Here is a 12,953-nt window from a genome sequence, read left to right as displayed (position 1 = left end):
TATATTGGGGGAAATAATTTTTTAAGCAGTAATTTCATTAGTAATACTCATGTTACAATAATCTTTTGTTTCTCTAACATTTCTGTAATTGCAAGCTCAAAAATGAACATATGGATAAAGACTCTTTGTAAATATCTTTAGCATATTAATGAAGCATATAAGCTTTGAATGGTGATTCTGATATGTAATTATTGTTTTCTGGTTTTTCACCTGTAAAACAGGAATAGTATTAATCTCATAGGACTGTTGAAGATAAAATGAAATAATGTATGCATTGGGCCTAGCACATAGTAAATGCTCAACAAAAGTTAGCTAAAGGGTTAAGAATTCCATCTATCAAAATAAAGAAAAACCATAAGGCACAGCGGTTTAAATAAATAAGCTAACCTACGTCTTTTCATCTTACCGTAAAATTTAGACAAAATGTTTCCTCTACATCATCTTCTGGATAATCCAGTAATTGCTGCATGCTTCTGAAAAATAACATATATATTTCTTTAAAGTAAAACTCTATTGGGCATTTTGACTTTTCGCTTATGAATGAATATACATTTCTCACTCCTTTTTGATAAATTCTTCCATTAATTTGTACTTTTATATTTGTTTCAGAATACTAGATGAGCTGGGGATTTAGCTCAGTGGTTCCAGCTCCTGCCTCAGAATACTAGATGTACAATGGGAAATGTATAAACACTGGAGGGGGAAAAAGAACTGTTTTTCTCTCTTCTTCTGAATAAAAAGGACATGTATCAACTCATTTCTAACATTTGTTCTTTTAATTTTTATTCCACTGTAATAAAAAAATCTTTATACAAGGCCAGGGATTTAGCTCAGTGGTTCCGGCCCTGCCTCAAAAGCACAAGGTTCTGAGTTCAATCCCTCATACCCAAAAACAAACAAACAAACAAAAAAAACTTTATACGTATTCAAACACAGAATGAATATCCAAATACATCATTTAAACACTCAGAAAACTTTTCCTCCTAAACCACTAAAAGCTGAGCTCTGAAGACAAAAATTCAGAGTGCTACTAAAATAATTTACTCTTTCAGTAGAAAATTTTGATCTCAGTAAAGGCTTCTGAAATTTCAGAAATATTCCAGAATTTTTTTTTTTTTTTTGGTGCCGGGGATTGAACTCAGGACCTTATGCTTGCAAGGCAGACACAATGCCACTAAGTTACATCCCCAGCCCCTATTCCAGAAATTTAACAGAAGTAACAGAACATAATTATTCCTAGAAGGAAAGCAATCTGTACATTCTGCATTTCTTGTCTCCCGAATACTATCCTCAACACTTTTTACAACTGACCTCCCAACATCAGGCATTAATTCTTTCAAATCATCCAGGGATGGTTTCTTTTTCAGCAGTTTCTTATATAAAGCCAAAGGAAAATGCAAGTCCACAATAGTAAAATTGTAAATTGCTAATCCACAAATAACGCCAATCAAGTGGAATAAATCACTGTCTTCAAATGTCTGAAATATATAAGAAAGTATAAGTTAGACCTGTCTTACAAGTTAAAACATTAACTTTTCTGATTACAAAAACCTATGCAAAAAAACCCCCCAAAAACAAAAGCGCAACAAATCTATGCCTATAGGAGAAAAGTTTGAACATATAGAAAAAAGTAATAAGAAATTTTACTCTTATTATACTACCTCTCTGGCATAACATTATTGTTACTATTTTTGTATATTTCCATCCAATGTATTTTCTAGCTGAAATCACACACACACACACACACACACACGCCTTCTCTAGGAATACAAGCTTTCCTATGTCACTCAACATTAAATTAGGACTGGGGATTTAGTTCAGTGGTTTCGCCGCCTGCTGTGCAAGCTCAAGGACCTGAGTTCAATCCATGGTACCAAAAAAAAAAATTAGGACTGGGGGCATACATAGTTTAGTGGTGAGGACTTGTCTAGTCTGGGCAATACATTGAATTCAATCTCCAGCATTACAAAACACACAACAATATTAAAGGTGAAATTATTACTATAACATTTTCTGATTTTAAAAAACAATATACTCACAAAAATTGGAAAATAAAGAAAAAAACATGAAAAAGAAAATGAAGATACCTGAAACCCAATAACCACAGCTAAAAGAGTTGACTTGAAACCAAGTGTGTATGTAAAGAGGGTGATCAATGACTATGAAATTATCACACTGATCCATCAATATGTAAATTAATACATATTAATAACATGACAAAATTCCATGTATTTCCATCTAAGTTCAGAAAAATAAAATGCTATTTTAAAACTTATAAATCATTTTTCTAATTACAATGTATTTTCTTATGTCATTAAACTATCTTCTAGAACATGATTTTTTTTCACTATTTTACTGGTGCACTTCAGATATACACAATAATAACATTCACCATAGAGAATTTGTACCTGTATCTTGCTGCTTTTTTTCCCCATTACCCTCCTCTCCCTCGACTGCACCGTCTCTTTACCTACAAAAGCCTTGTTTCCATTTTCTTCTTTACATTCTTTTTTTTTCTTGTCCCTTTTTTCCCTTTCCCCTCCCTCATTCCTCTTCTCATTTGAACATTTTCTTCTCATTTCCCAGTATCTATTATACATTTTGGTCCTTATTTACATTTATTTGTGCTTTCTCATACCAGAGAAACCATGCGGTATGTAAACATGTGTGTCCAATTTATCTCATTTAAGAGTACGGTCTCAAGATGCATCCATTTAGCTAGATATGTCTCAAGCTTATCCTTTATGGCAAAAGAGTACTCCATTGTATTAAAAACCACATCTTCTTTATCCATTCATCAGCTGATGGGCATTTGGGCCATTTCTCAGATTTAGCTATTACAACCTGTACTGCTATAACCATGGGTGTGCATATATTGCTGTGTATGATGCTTTTAATTCTTTCGGGAAGATAACAAGGGAATAGCTGGGTCAAATATAACCTCTAGGTTTAGTTTTTTGAGAAATCTCCACACTGATTTCCACAGTAGATGCACCAGTCTACACTCCCACCAACAGTTCCTTTTTCCCCACAGCCCCACCAGCATTTGTTATTGGTTGATTTCTTGATAACAGCCATTGTTTCCAGGGTGAGATGGAATCTCAGCATCGCTTTAATTTGCATCTCTTGAACATGATTTTTAATGGCTACATGTTATATTGTATGACAGTATGTTTATTAAGTTAGCTATTTTACTTTATTTGAATATTTAGATAAAAACATTACAAAATATTTTCCCTCACCTTTAAAGGATTAATAAATATTCATTTTAAAATTCATTAAAAAATTCTGTGAATATAATGGTTAAATAAATTGAATTAGACCTGGACTCTAGAGCAGGTTCAGTCATCATCGAGCCTCAGTGTTTTCAAAAGAAGATAAGCACACTATTTCTCTCACACATTTATTGTGAGGATTAAATGAGATAAAGTACACAAAATGCTTTTAGTGCTGTTTCTGAAGCACACAGTAAAGTCTCACATTCAAAGTAAAATGGGCAGGGCCGGCGATTTAGCTCAGTGGTTCTGCTGCCTGCCTTGCAAGCACAATGTCCCAAGTTCAATCCCGGGTACCAAAAAAAAAAAGAAGAAAAAAAAAAAAAGTAAAATGGGCATTTTGGGCTACAGTTTGTGCTTAGTAGGAGCAAAGCTCTGAGTTCAATTTTAAGCACCAAAAGAAGCGAGGACCATCTTTTTTTGATGTTGAAAAGAGGTCTTGCTATATTGCCCAGACTAGTGTCAAACTTGTGGGTTCAAGGGATGCTTCCACCTCAGTCTCCCGACTAGCTGGGACTACAGAAAGCACACCATACTCAATGTTTTATATATTTTGGTTCAGAATTTGAACACTTCCATACGAGAAACTGCTTCTTATAGGAGAATGCCTAAGCTGAAAGACAGAGAAGCACAGTGCTTAACCTATTCTAGGTTATATTGCCATTTGCAGTCCAGGAATGTGCTTTTCCACCCAAAATTTTTTGTTTACAATATAAACACACCATACACACACAGAAACACATTTTTGTGAGAAGATTTTGGCCTAAAGACTATAGTTTGCTGACCTCTTACCTAAATAATGAGGTATCAGTGATCTCTGATAATTTAATTCTCCTAAGAAAAGTTAAACTAGCAATTACTCAATTCCCAAACTGAAATAAGCAGAAGGAAAAGTCAACATTATTTTCGAGCTAACTGTCCCTTCATTTATTTTGTTAATTTGAAATGTGTGTAAAGCAGTAGTGTGTTTTGGACAACTCCAAGTCTAAAATTTTGTAATTTTTCAAATTACAATAAAGCAGATCTCTGAATAAAAATCATGTTTTTATTCTAATAATAACTCAGTAAAAACTTTCTGAGTTAATTGGTACACATAAAAACTTATACAAAGAAGTTGGATGGGCAGACATTTTACCTTATCAGAAAACCAAATGAGCCTGGAATCTTCATAATATCTAAACATGCCATATTTAGGATCCAATAATTCTCTCATGATGAGCAAGAAAAATTCTTTGCGAACCCCACCGGCATCAACAGCATCTTCTCCAACAAATATAACCTAAAATAGCATAATGTAAACAGTGAATATTGTAAAAAAATGCAAGTACACCCAGAGGCCCTATTACATGCTATTTATTACTAATAAATGCTCAGCAATTTATATAATTTATTTAATATATTTTATATATTAAATATATTTTTTAATATTTTATATAATTTTATTTCTTCAGTATCAAAGATATACTAGAAACAAATAAGAAATTAGTTTCTAAATAAAGAGTCCAATTATCAAAAAAAAAAGTCAAATTACCTTGAGTGGTTTTTTGTAATCTATGTTCTTTGTTTTCCTAAGGACTTCCATTGCATCTCCTACAATATTTTCTCTACGCACCACTAAAATTAAGCAGGGATTCACAGATTCAATCACTGGGAGAAAAAGAGAGGAGACATTCTGTCTGTGGGCCTGGTCAATAGCCATCTAGAAAATAAAAGATTAAAACTTTAATAGTAATGTTACAAAGACCCATCAGAGGTATGCTATAATTTCAGAAATTATTTCTGCACTATCAAATTCAGATGGCATCTAGCACAGTTTTGTTTTATTTAGGTTTTTTGAGACTGGGTATGTCATTCAGGCTGCCCTCGAACTCACTATGTAGCCCAGGCTGGCCTCGAACTTGCAGCAATCCTCCTGTCTCATCCTCTCAATTGTTGGGACTACAGCTGTGCGCCACGACACCTGACTTAGCACAGTATCTTCTCTAGTATACCATAAGAACTTAAACAAGAGCATAAAGAGTATCCTTTCAAATTTTTTGGTATTAATTATAACTCAACATTATTAAGGTAAATAAACACAGAACTATAGTAATACTGGTAAACCTGAACACTGTCTTTTTCCTAAAAAACAATAATAGGGATGGTGAGAAGGAAAAGAAAACAGCATAAAATAAACCTTTAAAGAGAAAAAGGGACAATCTGGCTAAGGAGTATATTACAAAAATTCATTAGTAGAGTGATCACCGTATGTGCTCTTACCATTTATTCTTTCCCCCAAAGGGAAAGAATGCCTGTGTTTTTCTTCTAAAATGAAATATACCATATTAAAATCACAAATCACTAACTTATCATTTTGACAAAGACTTAAAAAACTGGATTACTAGGGCCAGGGATTTAGCTCAGTGGTTTCGCTGCCTGCTTCGCAAGCACACGGACCCGAGTTCGATCCCCAGTACCAAAAAAAAGAAAGAGAAAAAGAAAAAACTGGATTACTAATTGTCAGTATATTGAACCTTACAAAAATATTTATTTCTTCTGATGAAAATAGAAATAAACACATCCCCAAAATTCTCTCTAGTATTTATTGTTAAGATATCTGGAAGGATTTCAAACATTAAATACATTTATCTGAACTGATGAAAAAAGTCAACAAAATTTGGGGGTTTAAAAATTTTCAAAGCATTTTTAGGATATTCAATGTTCAAGATCACTTTCCATCCTTTCCTTAGAATTTTGCCTATGCAGTCCGAATTCTATACTTGAAAAAAGCTGTTCAATACCTTTTCTATTTTCCAGATCAAATGATAAATCTACTTTAACCCTTAAAAGTGAATAAAATTTTAAACTTTCATTATGAATGAAAAAAATGTTCAACATAAAAAAAGGGAAAAGCAGGGAGATAGGAAGGGGATGAGGGAGGAATATAAGATAATGACCAACTTCAGAATAATATCTAATTAGTGAAACTTTCTTTAAGGAAATTTCATATCCTCTTCTTAACAAGTGATCAAATGCTTCATAGTTTAACATCATCTTACCTCTAGTAACGTTCATCTTTTTCCAAGTATAAAAACAGGGGACATAGAATGAAGCAAGATTTTGAAACAACCTAATATTTTACCAAATAAACTAGTAAAACTGTTTATAAATATTACACATTTATACAGGCAAAGAAGCTTATATCATTTAAAGACATAAAATGGTTAAAGGTTAAATTATTCTATTTCCACTGTACCTCTTTTTGTAAGCAACACCCAGAAGCACATACATGTTACATACAGCACTCTCATAGCTACTCAGAGTACTTTGTAAATGACACCTCACCATGTCATAATGTCCTCAGATTAACGAGTATAGGCGATTTCCAAATAGCTATTTTTTAAAACTTCACAAAAACAATTTAAAATAACAGTCTCAAATCAGGTTAGTATTATATGATATTTTACCTGCATTTGTAAAACTGCATCCGTTTGTAACAAAGTAGTTTTTGCTTGGGCATCAAATACAAATGGGTATGTACAAATTGTAACAGGGATATCTGCCAACTGGGAATAGAAAATTAATTTATTAGTAAAAGCTGATTTGTGATATATTTATTGTGGGTGTTGTCATTTCTTATAAAGATGATCACATTCTTGGCTTCTTCACTTGGTAGTTCAGGAATTATATATAAAATGTTACTTATTTCTGAATATAGAATTTTTATTGATAATTAGATGAAGCACTGGAATAAGCCCAATTTCCAATTTTAGGAGGGAACCATATATTTGAGAGTCTATAAAATTATAAATGACAAGTATCTTTTGCTTAGCACATATTAACTCCTAAGTTGTATTCTACAATTTGGGGTTCCTATGTTAAAAAGAGTATCCAGTTCTCATATGCTAGGTCTACACTAGCAAGTGAGGCCACTGGTAATATGTCTATTCCTTTATTTAACAGACACCTGAATGACATTAGGGTGCCAAAATTATGAGTGCAACAGTCTAATGCATTTAACTTTCAAAATAAGCAGTGAAAATACAAAGACTTAAGAATTGCCAGTCCCACATTTTTATAGTTAGTGAATGACTATTCCTACCATCTACACAACCAGATGAAAATATCTACCCCAAAACTCAGTACTTTCGTATGTCCCTAGGACAGAGAGCTATTCCAATGTAGAATTCCTGTGGGGAAAAATAACGCTTCTTTTTAAGGGATTACAAAGTCCTTTATAATGTTAATCTGTATTTCTATACATCACTTGGCCTTTGTTTTACCCTACACTGAAGCATATGTGGTTTAAATATTAAGTTCTGACCATGCTTTCCCTAAATTCTTTTTTTTTCTATGCTAAGTATTGTCAGTTGTTTTTTTTTTCCCTGGTACCAGGGATTGAAGTCAGGACCTTGAGCTTGCCAGGCAAGTGTGGCACCACTGAACTACATCCCCAGCCCTGTATTCTCAAATTTTCTAACCATTCTGAAAATAATATGGTTTCTAGCTCTTTTCCATCCTAATTGCTTTGTTTTCAACTACTTCAAGTTGGTTTTTCTTTAACTGTGGCCACCAAAAAAAACCTGAAAAGGCTTAATTATAGATACCTTACAGTAAACTGCCACACTATTTTTCATGTGTCACTAGCTACTGATCATACAAAGTCATTTTACTTCTCTGAAACTTAATATTTCTAAAGTTCCAAAACTCAATGTTTTCTTTTCTTCTGGATCAAACCTAGGGCCACGAACATGTTAAGACAAGCACTCTACCATAGCCCTATGTCTTAATTTAAAACTGCCTCAAAATGTTTCAGTGGTTCTAGTCCTGAGAGGGAGGGAGTGACTAACAAAAATCAAAGCAAAACAAAGCAAAATCTAACATCTATAATGGATAAAAGAATATAACATTCCCAAGTGTTGAAGGGGAGATCTATGGTTACTGACTACTAACACCACAGTGCTAGAACTTTTTTAAGACAATACATGAGACAAAGTAAGAAAGATAATTATATTGAAAGTTTAATTTTATTCCCATTTTAAAATCAATAATTAATTTAAAATAAAGATCATTTTGCTTATCTAATATAGTCCTTGCTCAAGCCATTTGTCAAATAAAAGTTTGCTTTTTGATATTCTAAGGTTACATTACATTTTAAACTGGAAGACAAGGAGAATAGAAACTATTTTAAAGTAAATTGTCTTGAAAGACATCATATAGGTAGGTATATAATGTTAACTAAAACAGTTTTAATTCTCTTCAAAATATTCGTCTGAAATGTTACACAAGGTAATTTCTTCTTTTTTTTTTTTTTTTTTTTTTTTGGGGTACTGGGGATCAAATTCAGGACCTTGCCCTTGCGAGGCAGGCAGCGAAATCACTGAGCTAAATCCCCAGCCCACACAGGGTAATTTCTATGGGCCCAAAACCAGAATGACACACACACACACACACACACACTCACTCTCACGCTTGTGCTCACTCTCTCTTTAAAAAAAAATCACACAAAAGAGAAATCTTTGGCTCTTATTACACTGGAAAAAACAATGTATCTTATTCTGAATATGAACTTTACCACATCATACTTACCTCAGTTAATCCATGGCTGACATCCTAAAACAGCAGTGCAGAGTGCAACAATAATGAGGAAAGAGCAATGTTAGTGTTCAAATTTCACTATATCTATTCAAAGTAGCATTCCATATATTTTTCTATGGCTGAATATTGAATTAAAGAGGTAGAAAATACATCTATACAACAAAACTTACCCTTCCCACATGCATTTATATGCCCATAAATGTAACACTTTGTTTCAGGTACCTTGTAATCATAAAATTATCAAGGCTTGGCTATAAATGGTCTCATCAACTAAGTATCTCCATTTGTAAAATGTAGGAAAACTAAATCTTAAACCTCATGTGATCTTGAAAAAATTGTTTGTCTCAGTTTCTTTACCTAAAATGGAGAAAATAACTTAGCCTATAAGACTTAGGTAGCTTTGACAAAATCCAAAGTATTTAGTATTCTGAAATGCTACATGGAAACAAAATGAGGCTAAATAAGTCATAATTTGTTTTTATTTGACAGAAATAACCAGTAATACATGACAACTTAATATTAAATGTTTTTAAAAACTAAACAGGGAGGGGATTTAGCTCAGTGGTTCCGGCACCTGCCTTGAAAGCGCAAGGTCTGGAGTTTGATCCCCGATACCAAAAAAAAAAAAAAAAGCTACACAGGGCACAGCGATTGGTAAGTAATAAAGAGAAAAAGGTATATTTATGAAGTAAATAACGGCAATTATAGTGAAACCCCATCATTTCACTTAAGAGAAAAGTACACTGGTTTTTTTGGAGACAGGGTCTCATTCTGCAGTTCAGGCTGGTCTTGAACTCACAGCAATCTTCCTGGCTCAGCCTCCTGAATGCTTACAGGCATGTGCTACCACGCCCAGTGAGGAAGTACACTTTCTTGCATACTTTCTTACACTTTCTTCAATACTTACTCAGGCTTACATTCATGTAAAATAAAGCACTAGAATTCAGAAACATGTTACTAAATCTGTGACTAACACTTTGTGTGGTGAGGAAGGAGGAGAAACACAAGCAAAACATATCTTTGGAAAGCCTATTCTGGAAAAGAAAATTATTGGTAATACCTTCATTCAGGGCTGGGGACATAGCTCAATGGCAGAACACTTGCCAAACGTGCCTGGGTTTAGTCCCCAGTATAGGGGACGAGAGGAGGGGGAAATATAAAAAGGTTTCCAAAAATTCTGCATACCAAGTTATTACTAAATAAATGAACAGATAAAAGCCTTTTAGAGCAGGCTGCAGAGGCTAATGCCTATAATTTCAGTTACTTGGGAAGGTGAGGCAGGATCTCAAGTTTGAGGCCAACCTAGGCACTTTAGCAAGACCCTGCCTCAAAATAAAATAAAAATGGCCTGGGGATGTGGCTCAGTGTAAAGGCCCTGGGTTCAATCCCCAGTGCTAAATAAATACATGAATAGCATTTTAGATTTATACTAATTTAACTGGAAGGAAATTTTAAAGGAACATTTAAAATCTTTTAATAGTGTATCTCATGGGGCTTTTAAAATAAACTTTAAAAAAGAACAGATTTAGGTTTACTGCAAAATTGAAAAGGTACAGAAATTCCCCATGTAGCCTCTGTGCCTACATATGTATAGCTTCCTGCATTATCAACATCTCTCTTGTAGAACATTTAAAAAGTGCTATTACTATTAAGAAAGTTTGGTAGGCAAAGAAATACCTATCAATATTCATCTATGGCCTACTTGATAACTAGACTAGATACTAAAGGAGTTTATATTATGGGAGATGGATTTATACACATAATGAAACACTAATATATATGCGGTATCATCACCCACTAAGAGAAGTCAAGAGGCAATGTCAGAATTTATGGTGTAACTAAACAATGCTATACCAAGCATGACTTGATTTTACCAAAATTTGCAGACTGGAAGGAATACGAAAAATAATGGGGCATGTGAAAATGTGAGATGAGAGACTATTAGCATGAAGTAAAATTATCTCTTAGGCACAAGATTAAGATCATTATTAATAATTTCAATTTGAGGATTAAGGACTGCAGAGAAAGGCTCAAAAAAAAAAAATTAAACTGCTTAAAAAACCAGGAATGAGCCAGTGTGGTAGCTCACACCCACAATCTCATAATTCACTTGTCATCCCAGTACTCAAGAGGCTGAGGCAGGAGACTGAAGTTCAAGGGCATTCTGGGCTACACTGTAAGACCCTGTCTGAAGGAAGGGAAGGAGGAAAGAGGGAAGAGAGGGATGAAAGGAGGGAGGGAAGGAGGGGAAAAGGACATAGAGAAAGAAAGGAAGAAGAGAAAAAGAAACAAGGGAAAGTAAGGCAGCAAGTGAGAGAAGAGAGAGAAAGGGAGGGAAACAAAGGGAGGGGAAGAGAAAGAGAAAGAAACAAGAAACAGGAAGCAGGAATGAACTATCAGAAATGTTAGGGTTGCAAGGTAGCTCAAATTTAATTCACAAAAGTAGTATTTCCAAGATAAAACAAAGTGATATGCAGGGTAGAGACAGCACAACAAAAACATGTCCGTTAAAGGTGTATGACTAAACACTCAATACACCCCTTACTGTATGAACTACACACACACACACACACACACACACACACACACACACACACACACACCCCGAGCACACCTGTTGGCATCGTTTTTTTAGAGAAAGAAATGCGAGACTGGGTTAAGGCATGCCTAACCTCAGTTATTCAGGGTTCTACAAGCTGAAGTGACAAAGGCCTGGAGCAATGTTCAAAAGTCAGAATTTCATGACCTAATTAGGCTCCGTTAACTGATTAACAGTTTACCTGAGCGTCTCTCGGGCAGCACTTTGTTTGAGCACTATCCCAAGCATCGTTTGGGCAGGTGTTATTTCAACCAGACTATCCTTGTATACTGAATAAATCTGATAAAATTGTCATTTCTATATTTCCTGTTATATTATCTTATAAAAGTATACAAAAAACTAGTTAATTTTTGGTCATCCTGTATTTAAATAACTGGACTGGTAAGTTGTTAATAGTATTTTAACACCAATAGTTGATTCCAGCTTTTGTAGACAAAACAGATGTAGTACCTTTTTATGTTTTAGTTTCAACTTATTACTATGGCAAAATATTAAATCACTGCTGGTATCATCTTGATTTAAAAGCCTAACAGGATTACTCTGAGAAGGTATAAAGAAGGGATATGGAAGTTATTAAAGTAATTTAATTAAAGGATAGTTCTGCAGCTAAAATGGAAATGAAAAATACACAAATATAATTTGGTAATCTAAGGCATAAGGAAAGAAAATGACAAATTTTTTTTTTTTTGAGACAGGGTCTGGCTTTGTAGTTCAGGCTCACTCTGAACTCACTACGTAGCCCAGGCTGGCCTCAAACTCACGGTGATCCTCCTGCTTCAGCCTCTCAAGTGCTAGGATTTCAGGTGTGTCCCACCACACCCAGCAACAAACCTTTTTTAAAAAGCAAGGATTAACTTTTTTGACAAATACTAGAGCTCCAAGGCAGTACAACTGTACTTTAGTCAACATCCTTATTTTGTTAAATGAGTAAGGAAGAAACTCAACCCAGTGAAGTCACTACTGGTGTTTAACTTCCCAAAGCTGGTCTACCCGCCGGCACATCAGGCAGTGGCTCTATTTTGCTAGTGACCTTGTCATGCTGCTAGCTCAGCAGCTGTCCACAGGTAACACACAACAATTTAATTTCACAGGACAGTGATAATTTAGACACACAGCACAATACTGAATAAGATTTATGACTTACAAACGTACATATAATGTAATATCAAAGAATACAATATTCTTGCCTATTTATCACATTATTTGAACTAGTATTCATTTGTATCTCACATGTCTCATATAGGTAGGTATAAGTAGTTCCTTAAAAAAAAACACATGCACCTACCCCCAAACCAGGGATCGAATTCAGGACCTTGTGCTTAAAGCTCGAGGCAGGAGCGGCACCACTGAGCTAAATGCCCAGCCCTAAAAAAACACATGTATTTTTAAAAATTCACTAAACTTGAATTTCTTTGTATTCAAATGTGACAGACCCAGTACTGACCTTTCTAGACTTTATTCCAAACTAGTCCATTTTTACTATTTTACATACTGATGATTTG

General features: G+C 34.3%; 1 protein-coding gene across 11 annotated transcripts in view; it reads right to left on the bottom strand.

Annotated features, from left to right (window-relative positions):
• Herc4 (HECT and RLD domain containing E3 ubiquitin protein ligase 4) overlaps positions 1-12,953 on the bottom strand; it is a 119,811-nt gene that overhangs the window by 11,907 nt on the left and 94,951 nt on the right. For 8 of the 11 annotated variants that reach the window (XM_087185461.1, XM_087185460.1, XM_087185466.1 and 5 more), the window contains 6 exons: positions 8,844-8,867; positions 6,722-6,820; positions 4,807-4,974; positions 4,411-4,554; positions 1,312-1,478; positions 407-473 (listed from right to left, as the gene is read on the bottom strand). In XM_087185461.1, the coding sequence (XP_087041587.1) occupies positions 407-473; positions 1,312-1,478; positions 4,411-4,554; positions 4,807-4,974; positions 6,722-6,820; positions 8,844-8,867 (669 nt within the window). The remainder of the gene's footprint in view (positions 1-406; positions 474-1,311; positions 1,479-4,410; positions 4,555-4,806; positions 4,975-6,721; positions 6,821-8,843; positions 8,868-12,953) is intronic. The other 3 variants (XM_087185463.1, XM_087185462.1, XM_087185467.1) reach the window with 1 other exon arrangement.

This window comes from Heterocephalus glaber, unplaced genomic scaffold, assembly GCF_053883595.1.
Source record: "Heterocephalus glaber isolate CG9 unplaced genomic scaffold, H.glaber_assembly_v1.0 deba00001497, whole genome shotgun sequence".
In the NCBI taxonomy this organism is placed as follows: Eukaryota; Metazoa; Chordata; class Mammalia; order Rodentia; family Bathyergidae; genus Heterocephalus; species Heterocephalus glaber.
The sequence above is the reverse complement of the archived record's forward strand: the minus strand, read 5'-3'. Positions and strand labels throughout refer to the sequence as shown.